This window comes from Diabrotica virgifera, chromosome 9 (assembly GCF_917563875.1).
Source record: "Diabrotica virgifera virgifera chromosome 9, PGI_DIABVI_V3a".
In the NCBI taxonomy this organism is placed as follows: Eukaryota; Metazoa; Arthropoda; class Insecta; order Coleoptera; family Chrysomelidae; genus Diabrotica; species Diabrotica virgifera.
Genome location: NC_065451.1, coordinates 740,956 through 764,565, shown reverse-complemented (window position 1 = coordinate 764,565; position 23,610 = coordinate 740,956). Strand labels below are relative to the sequence as shown.

Sequence of the window (23,610 nt, the reverse complement as noted above, 5' to 3'; positions counted from 1 at the left end):
AACTCCAAATATTTTAACTAGATCAACTCACATTCAAAATAAAAAAAGTAGTACTAAGTACCAAGAAGTTTTGTGATTTTCCTTGAATTTTCCTCTGCTAGGTAACGTATGTACTAAATCCACAAATAAACATATTTTCTAATCTTAAACTAAATATTCAACTAAAATGCATATGAATCAATTATTTCTTAAAGGGACTAAGTGATATTAGGAAGTTTTGAGAAAAACAGAAAAATGTTTATTTTTTAACCTCCTGATATTTTAAAATTTTTATTTTTTTTTATTAGTATGGTTCGGATAAAGGTGTGTATTAATCAAATCAATCTAGAATTTTGGATTTTCTTTATTGAACAGATTTTTCAAAAAAATTAACTTAGGTTCTTTTAGAAATATACATTTTATAAAACAGATTTAATATTTTGGGTTTTGTTGTGCAAGTTTTCTGTACATTGCTATTTCGGTAGTAAACTGATGGGTCTATAATTTTCCAATTTGGTTTTATCTCCCTTTTTATGTAAAGGTTTCACTAGGTTTCAACTTTAGTTTGTTAGGGAAAATGCCATACTTAAAAGAGTTATTAATAATGTGTCACAATGGTTCTGCAATCTCTTCTCCACAATGTTTCAACAGATTCGCTGAGATCCCATCATAACCTGCACTCTTTTTATTTTTTAGCTTTGATATGATATTAAGAATTTCAGAAATAGTTACTGGTATAAGAAAAAAAGATTTATTGTTATATGGAATACTGCATGAAAAAGTGGCTTGAGGTTGAGTTTTTATTAAATTAGGACCTGCATGAAGTACAAATTTGTTAAAGTTATTACAAATATCCTCAGGCTTACCACTAATATTCGAAGTTTGATCGACATATTCTGTAACTGTACCATTAATTTCCCTAACAATCTGCCAAACACATTTTTATTTGCTTTCACTGTTATTTATACGTTCTTCATAATGAGCACTTTTTGCATCGCTCAGGAGACGATTGTATTCCTGCTTCTTTGTTTTGTAAGCCTCACTATACACTCTGTCAGACCTACTAAGCACTAGAAGGATGTCTAGCTCATTCTTACATGCAACAACCTGCTGATTAGGTTTTGGTATTTTTTTGCCGTACATTTTTGCTGAACTGAGACTATAGGAAAGCAATAATCAAAGGTAGACCCAACAATGCCGACAAAAGCATCCCATTGCTCATTTACCAGTGATTCAGGGGTCCATTATTCCTCTTGTCCTCCTCTAGCAAAGTGCCCTGCCCAGTTCCACTTAAGCGTCGTAGCTCTTTCGATCTTGAACTCCTGATCTTTGCATGATTTGTTGGTTTGTTATGTGGTCTCGAAGGCTCACGTTCAGCATTGCACGTTCCATGGCTCGTTGTGTAACTCGCGGTTTATTCATGGATTTTTGCGTCAGTGTTAAAGTCTCTGCTCTACGGGCAAAACACATTTGTTCTAAACCTTCCTCTTGAGACACATGGGAATTTAACTTTTTAGAAAAAGATGTAATTGATCCTCTAAAATTTTATTTATCTAACAAAATATGTAATTTATTATCTACTATTAAAATCTTTTAGGTCAAGAAATTCAAATAAAGAATTTTGGAAAAGAAATATTAAAAAATGAGTGCGTTGATACCATTACAATTCCTGAATATTATTTCTCCTTATTATTGCACAATAGGTAAGATTTTATATTTTTAAATCTGGATTTTTTCTGACTAATTTGTTAAATATTTAAAACTTTTGATAGACAGGATTATCAGTTTGGCTTAAGAAGGGTGGGAGAAGCGTAGGCAAGAAGTGCAAGAAGAGAAAGAGACACGTGGACAAGAAGAGAAAGGAGCGAAGGAGAAGCGTAAAAAGGAAGAACAAAATCGTAGATAAAATGACAAGAAGCGTAGGAAAGAAGAAAAAGAGGAAAAAGAGAAACGTAGGCAAGAAGAACAAGAAGATAAAGAGAAACGTAAACAAGAAGAGAAAGAGGCAAAGGAGAAGTGTAGACATGAAGACAAGAGGGGTGGGAGAAGTGTAGAAAAAAGAGAAAGAGGAGGTGTAGCTCAAGCTTCCTAGTACCGAATCATGACAAAATAACTCGATATGGATGCCGTGGCGATATCTGCCTAAAACAATTGGAATTTTTCCACTCTGAATAGGCAGGAAATGAGGTGGAAATTATAGACCTCCCCGTACTTTCTTTTATTTAGCATTCGTTTTGTTTGCAAGTAATAGAAACCGTAAAGGCGTGTCCAGAAGCTTGGTCTCATTAGAAGTTTTATTTCTCCGGAAATAATTCGAATTGAAACATTTTGAACATAGTACGTTCTTTAAAGGTAAAATATTGCAAAAACTCTAAATTTTAAAGAACCGCTTGGATTGACATGAAATTTGGCATACACATAGCTAACAAGTCAAAGAAAAAAAGTGATATTGTGCCGATGTGTGCTTTTGCCCTAGGGGTAACTTTCACCCCCTTTCGTGGGTGAAAAATATATGTTTGAAATAAGTCCGGAAATGGGTAAAATGACTAATTCTAAGCAAATTTCGTTCTATAAAGTTTTTTCACGAAGTTAATACTTTTCCAGTTATTTGCGAGTGAATATGTTCATTTTTCTACAAAATAGCCACGTTCTCAAACAGTTTTTCGCAAATAACTCAAAAAGTAAGTATTTGGTCGAAAAAAAAATTCTTATCAAAAATATAGCACGTAAAAAAGTGAAAAACATGGTGTATATGTTAGGTCACTTTACCTAGTAGAAGCAGTTATAGCTAATGAAAAATAGGTTCATATTCATAACCAAGAAACGAAGCACTATTTTGAGGAAAACTCGATTTAACTTTTTTAACGTGTTTAAAAATGCCTATTTTTGTTTAAAAAAAAAATAGCATCAAAAGTAAACAAGTTACGCTCAAAATAAAGTTGGTCCCTTTTTTGGTAAGAACTTGGGAAAATCACCCCCTAATTAGCATTTCTAATGAACTTAATTGTTACCACTTCACAAGTTTTTTACTCGCGTATGTATTGATAATATGATCTGTAAGTTTCATCGGTTCAAAGTCCTTATTTTTGAAAGAGCTGTAATTAAAAGGGCTTGAACGAGTCACTTATCACGAGTGTATGAAAATTTAGAAACACCGAATCTTAACCAATTTTTGTCTTACAGAAAAACAAAAAACACAAAATATTCAGAAAAGTAAAGCCGACTTTTCTTATTGTTTAAGATTTTTGGTACCTCTAACAATTTTTAAGTTATTTAAAAAAAAACATTTTTTCAAAATTAAAATTTTTAAAAAATTTACTTTAAAACCAAATTTTTTCAAAACTAAGCACTTTAAATCAATGAAACTTACAGATTATATAAACACAACATAAGGAAAGGAACTTGTGAAGCGGTAACGATTAATTTCATTTAAGTTGCTAATTGGGGGGTGATCTTCCTGATTTTTTTGTCAAAACAAAAGGACTAACTTTATTTTGAGCGTAACTTGCTTACATTTGATGCTAGAATTTTTTTTATAAAAACAGAAATAAACCTTTTTTTAAACACTTTAAAAAAGTTGTAATGTATTTTCCCCAAGAATGCTTCATTATTTGGATATTTCACATTGAATTATTCTATTTGGAATTTTTCGAATATGAACCTATTTTTTATTAGTTATAACTCTGCTTTTGCTAGGGATAGAGACCGAATATATACACCGTTTTTTTTCACTTTTTTATAGGCTATAGTTTTGCTAAGAATATTTTTTTCGAAAAAAATGCTTACGTTTTGAGTTATTTGCGAAAAACCATTTAAAAACGTGGTTATTTTGTTAAAAAATGAACATATTCACTTGCAAATAACTCGAAAAGTATTCATTTGGTGGAAAAACTCTATTGAACAAAAATTGCTTAAAATTAGTCAGTTTATTCATTTCGGGACTTATCTTGGACATATATTTTTTCACCCCCGAGATGGGGTGAAGCTCACCCTCAGGGCAAAAGCACACATCGGCACCATATCACTTTTTTCTTTGACATGTTAGCTATGCGTATGCCGAATTTTATGTCAATCCAAGCGGTTCTTTAAAATATACAGCAAAAACCGTGAAAATATGTACTAACAATTTAACAAGCGTTTCATCGTTGAGTTTATCACATACCGCTTTTGCTTATAATGAATTAAGGGGGAAGGCGCAAAATCTTGGTCCAATGCCATTTAAATGCATTTATTTTTCACGAATCCTGAGAAAACTAATAAGTATTTTTGAAAAATTTAAACGCAATCTGAAAGATTACATTATTACCGAGGGCTGAAAGTCTCTGAAAATTTCTCTAATGTTTATTTTAATAAGTTACACGGTTACAGGGGTGAAAAAAAGAGAAAATTTAGTGTGATTTTAATTTTAAATATTTCACTCATACGTTTTGTTTATTATAAGGGACTCGGCCCTCGGTAATAACGTAATATTTCATTCTGCTTTTAAATTTTTCAAAAATACTTATTAGTTTTCTCAGATTTCGAAAAAAAAAATGAATTCCTTTAAAATAGCATTGGACCAAGAATTTGCGTCTACCTTCCTTAAAAATATTATTGTTTAAATATTATTTTAAGATCCAACTACGATGCAATATAATGTTCAAAATCTCGTACTTCAACCATTTAATCAAAATAAGATTTATGCCCAATAAACCCAAACAAGGATACAATATTTAGAGCATATACCAGGTAATGTTGTTTCTACACATAAATATAGGAAAACAATCTCAAATGCATTACTTTTAGTGCCAATCCTGATACACCTACAATTCTGCGTACTGGGGATGTTGCAGCGTTACAACAGTCGGGTATAACGAATAGTAAATGTCTAGTTGTTTACTTGCATGGATTTATGGCATCGCCAGATTCTCCTAATTCACAAAATTTTAAAAATGGTAAGTATTCTGTTGTTTACGGCGTTTTAGGTTGAAACGGTGCCAAAGATACGATAATTTCACCTCTTATTTTTTATTATATCTGAGTTTAAAAGACTTTATTAGTAGATTTCGTTTGTTTATAAGGCTCCGCCAAGATCTAATATACCGTAAACTCTTATTTTCGTATTTTAAAACCGCTAGTTTTCTCACACTCAAAGAAAAGTAAATATGAGTTAAGTTTTTTCTTGTGAATTACAACGTGTTAAAATGTGTATTAAAATGTATGAAAATCGTCACTGTTTACTTTAACATTTAAATTGTATGTTTAATTGGCTCATTTCCTTCCAATGCGTTTATGTGGAATATCCTTTCTAAGGTTTGCCGAAAAGAGATAATATGAGATCGCACTCAAGTGTCGCAGCGATAAAGTCTGTGCAGCTGCTGTATTATTTTGTGTTGAGTTAATGTTGAGCTTTTAAGAAGGCAGATCTGAACGTATATGGCATTAACATAAATGAAGAGAAGCTTAGTCATTTGAGATTCGCAGATAGTATCGGCCTTATAGCAGATCGTATGAATGATGCAATAATAATGTTAAATAAGTCACGCTTCCTTAGAGGTCGAACTAAAGATTAACATCAATAAGAGGTAAATAATGACTAATCTGTTATTAAAGTGTAGTATTGTTGTTGATGGAATGGATATTGAGCAGACTGCATATTTAAAGTACTTGGAACATGAAATTCGGTTGGGAAGAGAAAACCAGACATGCTAACTCCCACGTCGCATAGACGAAGAAATACATCGTAGAACGTCAGTAATACGTCAGTAGTTTATTTTGCAGCTGAATCATCATGATTCGATCATTGAAGGGGAAGAAATTTCGGATACAGTTACGAATTTCTTCTTTGATAATGATTGCGACTCCGTTACGTCTGGGTCCTTCTGCCTTTCCCGAGTGGTATAGGGCCGTCCATTAATCACGTGATGTTTTTTTTGGCATTTTTTAACCCCCCACCCCCTTGGTGATACATAGTGAGGTTTAAGGCTAACCACCCCCACCCCTATATCACGTGTATTTTTTAGTATCTACAAAAAATCTATTCTTAGGTATTTATAAAATACACGTATCTATAAGTATCATCTAATTTTAGTATACAAAATTAAAACTACTGAAGAATTAAAACTGACCTAGCAACCCTGTTTGCCCATGTATTCAGTGCTAAAACAACAGAATAACTGACAAGACTACCAATTCATCAGATATAAAGAGGAAAACTGACAGAGCGTGTTGCGACATTATGAGTGAAATAAAAAAATGTAACAGAAAAAGATAAAAACTGAAGACGGAATTCAACCCAACGTGAAAAAGATTAAACGTAAGAAGAGATAGAGAAATTTCTGTCAAAATTTGGTATTTATGACCCTTAAAATAACACCAAATGCTAAAATTTATTAGCCTGTAGATAGTGTGGATGTCTCGTCAGCCGAGGGTATGATCAGTGGCGTGGTAATTTTATGGTCAAACTACGTTTCGTTCTAATTTTTATCATTGTGAGAATTAAAAAAACCAACTAATATTTTTATCTCCACCACTGAGAGCGGTCAACTTTTTGGTTGCCTGTATTCTTCGGGACATATTCGGGACATTTTATCACAAAGTGTAAATATTACTAATTTTACCGTCTTGTAGGGTATCTGCGTTCTCTTTCTTTTCTACTATTATATATATTATATCTCTCTTTGCCGACGTTTAAATTAGGACCCACTTGAATCTCGCTTCAACACGCGCCTCGACCTCGTCGTGAGAATTCCCCATATAGGTATAATACATCATGTACAGACTAAAACCTCATAAATAAAATAGGAGACAGCAACAGGGTCAGTATTACTAGTGGAAACACATGGTAAGAAACAAAACACTTCGTAAGTGTCCCTTCTTATCTTAAGAATTTAAGATAATTTACCATGAAGAGTAGGTATCCCATGTCGCTTTTAACATTAACATCCAATATTAATAAATTAATGTGTTGTATTCTAGAATATTGTGAATGAAAAATTAATTTTTTTTATCAGTCACACCAATGCCGCTTACGATTTTTGAACACGTGTGACGAAAAAATAAATACACGTGATGTATTACTACACCCACCTCCCCCTTGTGATGTTTCGTGATTTTTTATGGACCCCACCCCCCCTTTCGAGCCTCACGTGATTAATGGACAGCCCCTATACAATGTATCTATTACTCTCAAATATGTTTGACCCTAGCCATTTCGTCTCGCATATACCTAGGATAGGAATGTCTAGTCTAGCCATTTCTAGCTGAATATTTTTTAATTTCGCACCTTCAAACATAGTTGTCACGATCCACGTAGCTATCTTGTGGATTTCCACGACACGGGGTTTTCGTGTGTTGACGACTTGAGAGGCCCCGTGGTCTGGTTGTGATCTTACTCCCCTGCCGGATCTTGGATTCCGAAGTCCATGATCATTAAATGTATGTATAGTTTCCTTATCTGTCATGGAAAGCTGTACTAGAGATATCCAGAAAAATCTTTAATGTAGTGGTTTCTCCTGACCTTCTACATCCTGATGCCGTTGACCATTTCCTGGTTCCTCCGCCTTTGAGACCGATTTCTCGGTCTCAGGACAACAGAAGGCCCTACCACTCACCAACTTATCGTTGCCCATCGAAGCCGTTGGTCAGTAAGTGGGGGATTGCTTATACCGGCAATCATTCGGTGAGAAGTATTAGTAGAAGAAGTGATAGAAGTAGAAAATAGCAACCCGGCTGCCCTCGGAAACCTAATAGCCATTCTGGGTCGGAAAAAGTAAGAATTGGCCAAGTGAGGCCGATAGGAAAGATTAAAGAAATTTTACTCAAGACAAGTTAAAAGAGAGTAAAATGTGAAGGTCCTCATGACTCTCCAGGTGCGACTCATGAGAGTATGAGTATTTTTCACGTTTTGTCCCCGCTCATACATCGGGTTGTTGACTACAGACTGTATGGCTCGTCCAGCGTACCATAGCATGATGTAACGAAATGCATGCACTCCCATATAATTTTGGAGCCCACACATTTCGGAACATCATGGCCTGACCTGGAAGTCATGGTCGATATTACATGAACTTAAAATATCTATTAGCTTATCATGTTTCATCATGAAGCCTTCAGAAAGTCTATAGACACAACCCAGCTCAGTGAACGAAAATCAAAAAGGCTAACGCGTTAGTATAAAATTCATAGGAATATGAAACTTACGCTGGAATAGTCGGATAGTGGAATCAGCCTATGAGGGAGCAGTACAGTGATACTCCCCCATAGATCCCTACCGGAAGGGCGTTGACGCCTAAATACCAATGTATAAATGTATAGAACTATTATATCCTTAATATCTTCTTCTTCTTCTTCTTCTTCTCCTTCTTCTTCTTCTTCTTCTTCTTCCTTCTTATATGTAGGCTTTAAAGCCTGTTTCTTCTTCAATATTAGCCTCCTAAATTGTTTAAATTATCGCACCATCTTTTTCTTGGTCTGCCAATATTTCTTTGTCCATTTGGTGACTTATCTCGTGCTATTCATACTATCTTATCCTCTGCCATTCTACTAATGTGTCCGTTTCACTCCTGTTTCCGTTTTGTCACCCATCCGTTTGTCTTGCATGATTGCATGATCTTCTTATGTTTTCGCTTCTCTTTATATCCAGCAGACTTTTCCCTGATATTCGTCGAAGTATTTTCATCTCTGTTGTTTCTAGTAGTCGTCTCGTTTTAGATGTGTCAGGTCTTGTCTCTGCCGTGCATGTTAATATAGGTCTGATTGCTGCTTTATAGATCCTTGCTTTTGTGTCTTGTCTTCCAGATTGTGTCATTACGAGATCCCGCCTCTTTACTTGCTTTCAAGCTTTGTTGTAGTACTTCCACTTCCCCATCTCCGTAACTGGTTATATCTATTCCCAGATATCTAAACCTTGCTTCCTGATTTATTATTTTCCCATCAATTTCGATTTTACATCGTAGTGGGTATTTAGATGTTGTCATACATTTGTTTTTTTCTGCTGATATTATCATATTGTATTTCTTGGCTGTTGTATTGAAGATGTGTGTTAATCTTTGGAGATCGTCTTCTGTCTCGGCGTCATCTGCATAACATAATATTCGGATTTATTTGCTCCCCATTTTGTAACCATGACCTTAACGTACTTAATATAACTTATCTCCTTAATATAACTTATTATTTTCTGTGAATTTTAGCAATTTTGAACAGTGCTGGTTGCAATGTTATTCTGGTAGATAATAAAGGGTTGTTATCTGCACCCGATTACTTCACAGCAATCGGAAACATTAAACCAATTGCAGAATTTACCGCAACATTTTTGGACGATTTAATAAGCAAAGTCGGACAGATGCCTCTATTTCTTGTTGGGACGAGTATCGGAGGTCATATCGCCGGAGTGACGAGCAGAAAAATGACAGGAACAGTTTCAATAGCGTATGGTAAGTATATTCATTCATCCATTAAGCATTACAATCCCTAGGGATTATAGTTTGTGAGGTGGGAATCTTGACGAGCCGCCTACCGACTAAACCCACCCCCTCTTTCTCCAACCGACGGGCCTGGGACCGCTTAGCGAGCATATTTGACCCGTCGACCTTACTCATAGCTCTCCTCTGACACTCTTAGCGTGCATTCCATGGATTAGTTGGCCCCCGCCAACGTCTCGCACCAGGCCGTCAGCGAAGTCACGAACGTCAGCGAAGCGACCGTCCGGCACAACCCGTGCGCAAGTAGGATTATAGCTAACTTCATGGCGTTCAAAATCCTATTCTTGGGTGAGGTGGATTACTCATCTGTCATTTATAGCTTGCTGTCGTGATTCTTTTTTGTTTCTTTCTGTCTTTGCTCTAAACTTTCCAGTCTTTCACATCCATTGCTCTTATTTCTTCTTCTACATCATCATAGGTCTTTCTCTACACCTGGACTATAATGGTGTCCAATTTGTTATTCTTCTCAACATATCTGAGTGTGGGAGTCTCTTTTTATGTATGTCCTCTATTCTAAGCGAAGAAATTTTAAATATCTGGCTATATTTTCTCTCTTTAGTTCTTCTTCAATTCTTCAATTTCGGCATTTGTTTTCATTCTTATTTCTCCCTCTGTTGTTACATTGTGGTCCAGTATTGTTCTCATTATTTTTCTTTCAAATTTCAGATTATCTTCTTCTTTCTTGTTCATCGTCGTTGTTTCCATCTCATATGTAACAACAGGTCTTATTAAGGTCTTATATAAGTTCAACTTTGTGCTCTTATTTAGAGTCTTGTTTCTCAGAAGGTTTATATTCATTTCATATGTTTTTTTGCCCTTCAGAATTCTTTCCTTGGTTCTCTTTTTCCCGGTTTCCCCTATTGTTACTCCCAAGTAGCTAAAGGTGGATACAATTTCAAATTTATGGATCTGTGTTATTAGATATTTCTGAGTTGTTGTGTCTTCCATTCCTCTCGTTATATATTTTGTTTTGTGCTGGTTGATCTCTATCTATCTTCTCAATATTATATTACGCAGTTGAATCCTGGACATTCACAGAAGCGGTGGAGAAATAACTTGAAGCCTTCGAGATGTGGATATATAGGCGAATCCTAAGGATATCATGGCCGGACAAGATAACCAACGAGACCGTATTACGAAGAATGGGGAAAGAAAGAGAGGTGATGTATACCATTAAAAGAAGAAAGTCAGAATATCCCAAACACATAATGAGGAACGGCACTAAATACAAATTACTGAAGGTAACCCTTCAAGGAAAAGTATTCGGATAGCGAGGAATTGGGAGAATAAGAATATCATGGTTACCTCAAAGAACCTGAGGAAATGGTGCATAATGGGAGAGTCATACTGTATCCAAGGGCCTAATTCTCTATAAATATTTTCCACCCTATGGAAATTTAAGCAAATATGCGATTATAACATATTTTTATACCATTTGAAATTTAAAGTGTTCTCACCTTGGTATTTCTTTGGTAACTCAGTTTGCAATTAACCTGTTCTTTACACTGATGATGACTTTGTTAAAAATCGAAAACGTTTTGTGATGTAGCCTTTGAAGGATTTTAATAAAAAATTGTATACATTTTACAAAGGATTTTTCATTAAATTTTTATATAATAAGTAACAGAATTACAGCGAAACAAATTATTTATTTTAGGTCTGGACGTGGCTGGACCAATACTTGATTTCCTCCCAGAGGACAGCACAATTGCTAAAGGGGATGCTAAGTTCGTTGTACTTGTACACTCAAATATGTTCTTTTTTGGATCGTTTAGACTAGCTGGAGATCTGGACATATTTGTTAATAACGGAATAATACAACTTAATTGTTTCATAGCCTTCATAACCACACCAACTACACCTCTTCCAAAAGTTGGTAAGATCATTTTAAATTATTTGTTATACAGGGTGTCCAGAAACTCTACCGACAGACGAAGACAGGAGATTCCTCAGATAATTTTAAGACAACAACCCAATTCTCCTAGTCCGAAAATGTTTCCTAAAGGAGCTAGAGCTATTTGAAGGTGGCGTCTGGTAATTAGTTTTTCTTAAATATCTCCAGAACGCTTCTATTTAGAAAAACGAAAATTGGTACACATATTTATCTTCTAGAGATAAATGATTTCATCTATTGCAAATTTCTAATACCGGACATAGGCGTCCGTTTTGGGCAGGGAAACAATTATATTATCGCATAGGTACGTTCCATGTCAAATCACTCAGGCAAAAAATTTTGCATCTCCGATTTGTCTGAAAATTGGTATATAGCTTCTGCGGGACGTAAAAATAAGATATTTAAGGTCAAAACATCTTCTTTTTTCTCAAAATGTTATTTTATGCGATTTTACAGTGATTTGGTGTTTATTTAAACAAATTTGCATTTTCTGTCATAAAGTATCAATGAAAAACATAATATTTTAATAGAAAGGACTCAAAAATGTCATTATATGGCATTATAACAAGTTATTTTGAATCAAAACAAGTTTTTGATCAAATTTTGTAGTGTAAAAAACGTTAAAATACCGTTTTTTACATTTTCCTCCATACCCAAAATACATTATCATCGATTTGGCTGAAAATTTGCCCACACATAGCCAAAAGACAGGACTTTAAGTGGTTAGAAGGATTTGAATTATAATGCAATACCAAATGGAGTATTACATGCAGTAATATCAGACTCAAAAGTATATATTAGTCCAGTCGGGATAGCATTTGACCTTGAATGCCAAGCTGCCCAAAATTTTATTTTTCTGATCTTTAGGGGAGTCAATAGTAGCCTAAATTTAAAATCACGAATGAATTCCTCTGTTACGTTAGCCGCCATCTTGATTTTAAAGGAGAACCTGTTTTGCTCAATATCTCCGCCATTTTTACCTTTTCGACAAAAATGGTAGGAACTGAAATTGTTCCAAATAAATTGTATTTACAATTATTACAATTTCTTTTTAACAATTTTTGTCGTGATGTCGATATTTTCGAGTTAATTGTACTTACAGTAGACGCCTATATTTTTGACTATAATATTGCATGTAACTTTTTTGGTATTGTAATATAATTCAAATCCTTCTGACCACTTAAAGTCCTATGTTTTGTCTATCCGTGAGCAAATTTTCAGCCAAATCGATTGTGATGTATTTTGGGAATGGAAAAAAAATGGAAAAAACGGTATTTTAACGTTTTCTACACTATAAAATTTGATCAAAAGCTTGTTTTGAATCAAAGTAACTTGTTATAATGCCATATAATGACATTTTTGAGTCCCTTCCATTAAAATATTATGTTTTCCATTGATACTTTACGATAGAAAATGCAAATTTGTATAAATAAACACCAAATCACTGTAAAATCGCATAAAATAACATTTTGAGAAAAAACGAAGAAGAAGATTTTTGACCTTAAATATCTTATTTTTACGTCCCGCAGAAGTTATATACCAATTTTCAGACAAACCGGAGGCCCAAAATTTTTTTTGCTCAAAAATTGAGTGATTTGAAATGGAATGAATGACCCCATAACTTTTTTGTTTCTAACTTTTTCAGCATTTTGGAGTCTAGATTCTAGATTATTAAAGTGTAAGGTATTATAGTACTAAAAGATAGATACTCTTACTTTAAGTCGAGAAGAAACACCGTTTTCTAAAAAATCGATTTGAAAATTTTTCGTTTTTTGAATACCAAAAAAAAAAAATAAAATATTAAAAATTTAAAAAACAAAAACTGGTACTTTTATTTATATTTCAGCGATAAATCGATTTCATTAATTGCGAATTTCTAGTACAGGTCATATGCATCCGTTTTGGGTAGGTCAACGGTTATTTTATCGCATCACTTTTTTGTCTTTAATTTTTAAGAATTTTTGATACTAGATTGTTAAATTATGAGGTATTCTAGTACTAAAAATTACTCTTGCTTTAAGTTGGTAAATTACACCGTTTTTTTTAATTTTTTTTTTCAAATTCAGGAAAATCTTCAAATCGATTTTTCTAGAAAACGGTGTGTCCTACCGACTTAAAGCAAGAGTGCCTTTTAGTACTATAATATCTCACAATTTATTAATCCAGTATCAAAAATGCTTACAAGTTAAAGACAAAAAATTTATGCGATAAAATAACCGTTGCCCCACCCAAAACGGACGCCTATGACTGGTACTAGAAATTCACAGTCAATGTAATCGATTTATTTCTGGAAGATAAATATGTGTGCCAATTTTCATTTTTCTTACTGGAAGCTTTCTGGAGGTATTTAAGAAAAACTAATTACAAGACGCCATCTTCGAAGAGCTCTAGCTCCCTTAGGAAGCATTTTCGGACTATTTGGTTAAATTGTCTTAAAATTATCTGAGGAATCTCCTGTCTGCGTTTGTCGGTATAGTTTCTGGACACCCTGTATAAAGATACCTGAAAGTTAATGTCAGACAAAAACTTGATGTATGTTTGTGTTATAGGAAACTTGTTATCTTCGAAACTCTAGAAGATGTGGAACTAATCTAATTTGACCAAAGCAAGTGTTACATTTCCGAAACGTCAACAAAACAATCTTCATCTAGTGCCGACTTCACTAATGAATGTTATCTATAACCATTGCAAATTCGTCTCAATATCTTCTAGACCTCTCATCAGCGGTAGAAAACTGTAAAACCGTGGAATTTTGAGAACCAACACCGATTTTAATGAAAATTGGGGTTTTAGCTCTGTTGACACTCTTCTTCAAAATCTACTTTATGCCGAACTGCGCTTTGGCCCTGGGGATGAAAACAACCCCATCTAGCGGATGAAAATTTTTTAATCAAAATAGCTATGGAAATCGATAGAGTAACAAATTCTGAGTAAATTTTGTTCTATATCATTTTTTTGCAAAATTTACACTTTTCAAGTTATTTTCTATTGAAACTACGCATTTTTCATTGAAAAAACTCCCGTTTTATAACCGCTTTTCAACTTTTCATGAATAACTTTAAAAAAAATTACTTTTATAGAAAAAATCGTTAAGAACAAAATTGTGGCTAATAAAAACACAGAGATTCGCGCAGGAAAGACCTAGGTAAACCCAATAACGACTGAGTTATTGCTCTTTAAAGGGTGGTTATTTTCGAAGAACCTCGAAATGGAGAACCTTCAATTTGTTCGAGAACAAATAACTCAAATGTAGTGTAATTTTTTGGGAAAACTTAAGAAACATCTTTTACAGTTGAAATGCTCTCTCTGCTTTTTTCTTTTTGACATTTAAAAAACCTCGTCGTTACAATCCTCATATAAATGAATCGCTTCCCACTTAAAATTAACTTTATTTAGATATAATTAAATAAAATTAACATGAAGTAAAACTCCCTAGTGTAGTTGGTATATTTAATAAAAATTATAAAAATTTTTAAAAATCCAAACGGATTACGTTCAAAACGTTTTCGGACTTATCAGTCCATCATCAGTGAACCTAAAAGTAAGTAATCTCACTTAGTAGTTATTTTAGATATAATTAATACGATCCATGTGATTCGACCGGTTTGGAATGCTTAGTTTAGAAAAAATAGTTGATTAAATCGAAAGTGACAATATTATAATTTAAAAAGGTGCATTTTTCTTAAATAAACCTAAAAGTATTCATGATACAAAATCAGAAAAAAAATCAAAATTTTCAGTAAAAGAAATTTTACAATTAATATTTGAATTTTTTTTTATATTATGAATACTTTTAGATTTATTTAAGAAAAATGCAGTTTTTTTTTAATTTGAAAATGTCATTTTCGGTTTAATCAACTATTTTTTCTAAACTAAGCATTCCAAACCGGTCAAATCACATGTATTGTATCAATTATGCCTAATTAAAGTCAATTTCAAGTGTGAAGTTATTTAGTTCTATTAGGATTGTAACGACAAGGGTTTAATTTTTACATTTCAAGAAGAAAAAAGTAGAGAGTGACATTATTTTCGTAATAGTCAGACAGTTCTTATGCACAAAACTTTTATCGAACTTATTTGAAAGGTATTCTTAATGAACTTTAAAAGATAGTCCTTAAGTTTTCCCAAAAAATTGCACCACATTCGAGTTATTTGAGATTAAAGGCTTTCCATTTCGATGTTCTTCGAAAATAACCATCTTCTAAAGAGCAATAACTCAGTTGTTATTAGGTTTGCATAGGTCTCTCAGACGCGAATCTCTTTGTTTTTTTATTAGCTACAACTTTGTTTTTAATTATTTTTTTAATTAAATTTTTTTAAGTTATTTATGAAAAACTGTTCTAAAACGTGGTTTTTTTTTTCAATGAAAAATGCATAGTTTCAATCGCAAATAACTTGGTAAGTGTCAATTCTGCAAAAAAAATTTATACAACAAAATTTACTCAGAATTGATCACTCTATCGTTTCCCATAGTTATTTTGATTAAAACATTTTCATTCACTAGATAGGGTTGTTTTCACCACCAGGGCAAAAGCGCAGTTCGACATAGGTATATTTTAACAAAGGTTATAATTATGTACTACCTAAGTAAAAATTTTCAAGGAAATCGACTTTGGTTCTCAAAATTCCACGAGAAAATGGCTGTTGATTGGACTATTCTGCTTTTCTAAAAAACGTCTGTGTGTTTAATCCGGTCCAGTCGGGAATATTTTTCAGCCAGGATATTTGTCGTCTACTAGGACCCCTTTTTCCTTCGATCTTCCCCTTCATGATCAGCTGTAATAACTCATACTTGGCATTTCTAAGTAAGTGCCCAAATATGCTGTTTGCTGTTTTTCTCTTTTTACTGGTGGTCAAAGTTCTCTGTCTCTTCCCATTCTGTGCAACACCATTTCGTTCATAATATGAGCGGTCCACGGTATTTTCACAATTCTCCTGAAAAGCCATATCTCAAAAGCTTCTAGCTTTCTTATTAAGTCAACGTTAACAGTTCAAGCTTCAACATCATAAAAAAATAGAACGAATATAACATTTTACTATCCGATATTGAGTCTTTGCTTACTCAAAAGTTTCTTCATATTCAAAAAGACTCCTCTTCATTGCTCTATTCTTGATCGAATTTCTGATTTCGGATTTAGATCTTCCCTAATCCAGATAATCCAGACTCATAATCATTTTTTATAGGAATCCTTGTTATGACTTCACCCCTCTTGCTGATTGGCAAGGTTTTTGTTTTCTTTTTGTTTTTTGTTCAACCAAACTGTTTCTGTATCACAAATTGTGTTTAGAAGCGTCTGCAGGTCTTTCTCACTTTTAGAGATAATGAGTGTATCGGCGGCATAACGAATGTTATTTATATTTATTTCAATAAGTTTTGCTTTATACTTTTTTAAAAGCATCCTCAGTTTAACTTCTACTTGAGGAGCCGTCTTCCAATCGTAGGTTCGATATCATCATCATTATCTTTACTTTATCTACCGCTGCTCTGAAGAGCTCTATAGAACTGCAGTTTAATCAGTCCTTTAAATTCTTCAACCAGGGCACTCTTTTTCTTCCTATATTCCTTCCTCCTCTTAGCTTTCCCTGTATTATCAGTCTTGGCATTTCATATCGCTGTCCCCTCTTTATTAATCCCAGATATTGTATTTTTCTTATTTTTATTGTGTTTATTGTTTTAAGTTAATTTTGAAAAAATGTGACAACTTTGAATTATGCACGTCCGTCTGTCCGTCTGTCTGTCTGTGATGACAACTCCTCCGACATTATACCAGGTAGAAAGCTTATAATCTAAGGATGGTACTAAAGGTGAAAAATTTAACCTAGACTGTCTGTCCGTCCGACCGCGAATATAACTCCTCCGTCATTATACCAGGTAGAATGACAAATGAGGTGTCAAATGAAAGCTTATAATCCAAGGATGGTACTAAAGGTGAGAGATTTGACCTAGGTTATCTCTCCGTCTGTCCGTCTGACCGCGAATATAACTCCTCCGTCATTATACCAGGTAGAATGACAAATGAGATGTCGAATGAAAGCTTATAATCCAACGATTGTACTAATGGTGAGAAATTTGACCTAGGACGTCCGGTTTGAGAAAAGCAACCGGAAGTACTGTTTTAAAGTCACCGGAATAGTACATGTGATACAGTATTCGACGCGTCCGATTACTTTGGGTGAAAATCTAGGACTTACGAAGTCCAATTACTTGTTTTTTCGTATTCATCTTTCTGTAACGCCACATTTCAAATGACTGTAGCTTATTTATGTGTTCTTGCTTCAATGTCCAGCTTTCAAGTCCATATTGCAGTATCGAGAACACGTACCATCTTAGCTCTTACTCTCAGTTTTAATACAAGGTCTTTGTTGCATAGAATTGTTTTCATTTTTACAAACGCATTTCTTGCTATTTATATTCTGGCTTTTATTTATGTTGTTGGTGTTGTTGTCTGTTCAACTACAAAGAGTAATTGGTGTAGGTTTGTAAGTAAAAACCAACAATGGTATAATAATACTTCTACTTTCGACCATCATCATTCAACTTGGATCTATCCACTGCTGGATATAGGTCTCCCTCAGTCTTTTCCATGCATTTCTGTTTTGTGCTGTTTGCATCCAGTTTTTGTCGATCCGTTTTATGTCATCAGACCATTTGGTTGGCGGACGACCTCTACTTCGATATGCTTCTTGTCTTGGTCTCCATTGTGTTATTCGCTGTGTCCACCTGTTGTCCGACATTCTAGCTATGTATCCAGCCCAGTTCCACTTTAGAGTTATAATTCGTTCTATGGCATCCGTCACTCCTGTTCTTCGTCTTATCTCCCTGTTCGTAATTCGATCCCGACGAGAAATGCCTAACATTGAGCATCCATGGCTCTTTGGGTAACACAAATTTTATTTCTTACTTTCTTGGTTATTGTTACAGTTTCTGTACTACTGGCAACACACACTGATCAAAGACTTTTCTTTTGAGACATATTCTGATTATTTGAGACATGTTCTGATTTAAGGACATAGCTCAGCTAGCCGAATGCCATCCAATATACGGCGGCTTAGTTCGCACGTTTGATTATCTCTTCCTATGCGTATCCCAAGTAGCACCGAACGGGTTTATTAAGTCTTTTAAGGATGCTTTAAAACTGTAGAATAAAACTAAAATTAAAACCATTTGGTTTTTAAGTAAACCTTAAGGTTGCAATATAACCGCTTTCAGCATAAAAAGGCCCACTCTGAAAGAGGTCAATAAAACCAAAAATAAAAACTTTCTTAAAACTTTGTTTTCTTAAGCAACTGGTTTTAAAGCTGCTGTGGAGGTGCTTTTAAAACCACGTTAAAAGACACTTTAAGTGCAGGCAGTTTTATAGGAAACTTAAAAAGGTTTCTTAAGTGGAGGTTTTTAAAGACAATTTACCATATTAAATGATTCTTTAAACCCATATACTCCATATAGGCCAACAAATTTTTACATGTGTTATGATAGGTAGATACAGTAGGAAAAATAAAGAATACCCATGAACGAACATTATAAAACACGCTGTATTTTCCTATCACCGTGTCACAAAGAAAATTGCCCTGTAATAATAATTATTATATGTACTTGCGCTGGCCAATTTTTTGTGTGACACGGTGACAGGAAAATACAGCGTGTTTTATATGTTCGTTCATGGGTATTCTTTCATTTTTCCTACTGTACGTATTGTAACCATAAAATAATAAAAAATACTTAGTAGTTTCGGACTGTCAAGGTAGAAAAAGACTTGTGCGCCCAACTTTATTGATAATGCTAACAAAAATAGGACTAAATAACTCACACTCACTAAAATTTCTGACTTTTGGTGATTAAAAAAATAAAAATAATAAAAAAATTTAAATCCGAAAAATATTAATTTGACGAAAAAATAGTTTTATATACAATTTTAATGTTTTAATGTTAAAATAAATCGAATTTATGTCTCTCATGCCTGGTTGCACCAACAGATCTTAGGCTTAAGCCGAGAATATCATAAGAATTAATGTAATATAATTACAATCAAATATAATAGAAATATCATAATATAATAATAGATATACTTGATAACAAGGTAAGATTCCAAAATTATGGTGCAACGTAAGTGATACTTCCGGTGGTCCTATCTATAAGCAGAGCTTAGCTAAGCTGGAGCTTAAGATCTGTTGGTGCAACCAGGCATAAGTCGCTTATTTATAATTTTTTATGTAAGCCTTATATTGTAATTTATCATGGCTTTCAGCATCTCCAGAAAGCAATATGGCCGAAATTCAAATAGAACTATTTGGTCTATCGATAGAGAATTTTTAAGATCAAATGGTTTTATTTTATACCTTTCCAAGAGCATATATTATATTATCCTACATAAAAGCAAGGTTGCCTTGGAATTAAAACCGTTTAGTTTTAATGCTGCTTTCAATAATGATACTCGGTTTTAACGTGAATCTTACCTAAAATCGAGGCGTCGTAGTGCTGTGTGTTGTATTTTTCCTTTAAAATGACCAGTTCGTTCATATTTTAAGTACTTGCGACTTATTTCGTCCATACTAAATGTACTTCCACTTTTTACAACACACTTTTACAACTTTTTGGACATGAGAGAAAAGGGGATGAGTTTAGTTTTATTGTTTCTAACAAGAAGCATAGTTTAGTCTTGACGATAACCAAATTGATTCAGTTAAGAGCGTTTGGTTTTAATATAGCCTACTAGTTGCTTTTAAGAAAGCAATTTTAAAGAAAACAAAAATAGTTTTAAGGCATATGTTTTACTGACATAATAGTCTTGAGATCAAGTAGTTTTAATAATACGTTTTATTAGTCATATTAGGAGAATCTTTAAAACTGCAATAAAACTAAAAGGTAACAAACTAGAAGCTAATAAAACCAAACAGTCCGGAAGTTCTTCATAAACCTGATTAGTTTTAAAGTGAACTAAGAATAAACCATTTTAAAACTTCTTCTTCTTAAAGGTCCATCTCCTAGCGGAGGTTGGATATCATAACGGCTATGGTCACTTTGTTGGCTGCTACTTTGAACAGTTGTAATGAACTACAGTTAAACCATTCTCTAAGGTTCCTCAGCCAGGAGATGCGTCTTCTTCCTATGCTTCTTTTTCCTTGGATCCTTCCTTGCATAATAACTCTCAGCAGCTCATATTTCTCTCCTCTGGTAATGTGACCCAAATATTCTAGTTTCTTTGTTTTTATACTGTTCATAATTTCTAACTCCTTATTTAAACGTCGTAGCACTTCAACATTGGTAATCCTTTGAACCCACTGAATTTTCAACATTCTTGTGTAACACCACATTTCGAACGCTACTATTTTTCTTATATGTTGCCTTTTCAATGTCCAAGCTTCCATTCCGTATAGTAATATAGAGAATATGTAGCATCTTAGAGCCCTCAATCTGATAGGCAACTGAAGGTCTTTGTTTTTAAGCATTGTCTTCATTTTTATAAATGCTTGCCTTGCAGTTTCAATTCGGACTTTATAACTACAATTTTATAACTTCAATTTTAAAACTACAATAAGATAAATTATCTATTAAGATTAATTAATCTTATTTGATACTCTTATTAGATACTTTAAAACTAGTGACAAATGCTTTAACAGTATTAAAGTTCTGGCAGTATATCTACAAGTTAACTTTAAAGCGATTATCTTCTCATGTACCACAATAAAACCTTTATAAATCTTAAATAAAACTAAAATGTTTTTATTGTGTTACTTGGGATCTCATGTCCTAAGTACTGATAAGAGGTGGTTTCTTCAATAGGCATGCCATTTACTGAAATCTTTTCGCTTAACACAAGATTTGTCATGATTTGTGTTTTTGTATGGTTGATTTTTAATCCAACTTGTAAGGAGGCTAGGTATAGTTTCTCCAGTTGCGACACTGCATCATCGGTGCTGTCAGCAAAAAGAACAATATCGTCAGCGAATCTCAAATGACTAAGTATTTTTCCGTTGATATTAATTCCCCTTTCATCCAGATTTGCGTTCTTAAACATATGCTCTAATAATGTTGTAAACAATTTTGACGAAATTGTGCCTCCCTGTCGAACTCCCCGTTAATTTTAAATGCGTTAGTCTTTTTATCGCAGATGCAGATAAAAAAACCTACTTTCGACCACTTTGGGTGAAAGTCTACTTATGAAGTCTTACTTGTTATAGAAATAAAATTAAAATATACTTAATTATTTTTCAGTACTTTGCTCTCACTTGACATCAGTAGCTATGATGACTAAAGGAATGTCTAATCCAACACGTTATCCAATGACCAAATGCAGTAGTTTTGCAGAACCCATTATGGGACCCTGTGCAGTTCCAAGTTCTGTATACTTTGCAGATTATTTCATCGAAAAGTAAGTGTAATGCAATGTTTATTTTAATTTTTTTAAAGTCTTCTGTGCATCTAACCCTCTGTGTTTGAATCGGTATCAATAGGGTCTTACAACGTTGTTTCAGCATATCCCTGCATCATCAGAGACCCCGACTGATACAAATTCATAAACAAACAGCCGAAGAATTAAAATTAAACGAATCAGGCTTCCGGGTTGAACCACGTCGTTGGTTTTTAGGCCGAGCTTTCGACTTCCTCTCTGAGGCCATCTTCAGGGCTTCCGAGGTCTCAATCTCCTGAGGCTCCAGATACTACACTCACTACTCACTTCTTCAATACTCACTACAGTACTGTTGTAAACTGTAGTACTGTGGGAAACATCGAGTAAAACAGTACTGTAGTGAGTATTGAAGAAGTGAGTAGTGAGTGTAGTGTCTGGAGCCTCAGGAGACTGAGACCCCGGAAGCCCTGAAGATGACGTCAGAGAGAACGTCGAAAGCTCGGCCTAGAAACCAACGACTCGCTTGAACCCGGAAGGCTGGTGAGTTTAATACTCATTCTTCGAAACGCTCCAGAACCTGTGGTTCGAATCGCTGATCAAGGGGCGTAGTAACAGCTTGGCGTAACATTGCTCAAAACATGTTTAAAATTAAAGATCTTCATCCATGTACCATAAATCACCTTAGCATGAGCGGTACCATAAACGCTTTTCTTTGACGAATGTGTTAGATTTTTTCAATTAATTTTATTTTTTACTTTTTAGTTGATTTTTTTATAATATTTTTAATTATAGTCACTCGTAACTAAAGAAAAGCGTTTCTTAAAAAATTTTGTTTTATATTTTTTTGTACTAAATTTGGCGGCAAGGGAGATACGGTGTATACAAAGAGGTCGCTATTTACTCATCTGATAAAAATATGTATTGCCTGCTTTTTAAACGATAAGTAGGCACTTTTTGAAACAGATGGCAGTAATAACTCATTTTCAGCGAATTATGGAGTTAAGCAGCTTTCATATTAGGACGACGTTATGTAGTATTCTTTATAAATTTAGCAAACTAATCACGATATCTTCTTTTAGCTCACCTCTTCTCGGCGAAAGTGGAATCAGGAGGATAGATACTACCGATACAACTCTAAGTGCCTAACTATAATATAAATAAATATAAATATGTATTAAATATAAGTATTAAAAGTATTTGTTTTTGATTTCGCCCATTTTTAAAAAATGTGAAAACCTCGAATTACCTATGTCTGTCTATCCCAGAGATTTTCTAAACACAACTTCTCCGTCAATAGACCACATAGAAATTTAAGCTTAGACTTCCGGTTTTAGAGTTGCAATCGGAGCTGCTATTTTAAAATCGCTGAAACAGTACAACCGATTTCTAGTTTGTATATCGAAAGGCAAAATATTACTACAAACGATCATAACTTCGAAGTGCTTAAAAAATTTAAATTCTAGGAGCAACAATCGCAGATGACAACAAAATAGAGCGATAAGTTGAAACACAAATAATGGAAGGAAACAGATCTTTCCTTGCAATGAAACATCTAATGAAGTCAAAACTTTTTGCATGAGGTGCAAAAATCCTGATATATAAGACTATAATACGACCAGCAGTCGCGTTTGGAAGCGAAACATGGACGCTAGCAAAAATAGATGTAAATAAATTGCTGGTGTGGGAACGAAAAATCCTTCGAATAATATATGGCCCTTGCAGAGATAGCGTGACTAACGAATGGAAGCGCAAATACAATGACGAGTTAGAGTCTCTATTCGGAAATAAAAAGTTAGGCCAATTGTAACAAAAATAAAGAAACTTCTGTTGGAGTGAAATTAAAGGGGATGCTAAACTCCAACAGAAGTAAGGAAAATAAATGAAACTAATATGTAACCCAATGGGAACAAAAATGAAAATAAAAAGA

At 33.9% G+C, this 23,610-nt stretch overlaps 1 protein-coding gene across 2 annotated transcripts; it reads left to right on the top strand.

Annotated features, from left to right (window-relative positions):
* LOC114324894 (lipase member H-like) lies at window positions 1-22,879 on the top strand. 2 transcript variants are annotated; one of them, XM_028272799.2, is made up of 8 exons: window positions 1-106; window positions 1,577-1,682; window positions 4,594-4,707; window positions 4,765-4,913; window positions 9,150-9,392; window positions 11,098-11,316; window positions 21,548-21,704; window positions 22,763-22,879. In XM_028272799.2, exons 4-8 carry the CDS (start codon window positions 4,871-4,873, stop codon window positions 22,827-22,829), a joined length of 729 nt encoding a protein of 242 aa, XP_028128600.2. In that variant the 5' UTR covers window positions 1-106; window positions 1,577-1,682; window positions 4,594-4,707; window positions 4,765-4,870; the 3' UTR covers window positions 22,830-22,879. The 2 variants fall into 2 exon arrangements, with proteins under 2 accessions (XP_028128600.2, XP_028128601.2); XM_028272800.2 differs by having other exon boundaries at window positions 2-101.
* Window positions 22,880-23,610: the final 731 nt, after the last annotated feature.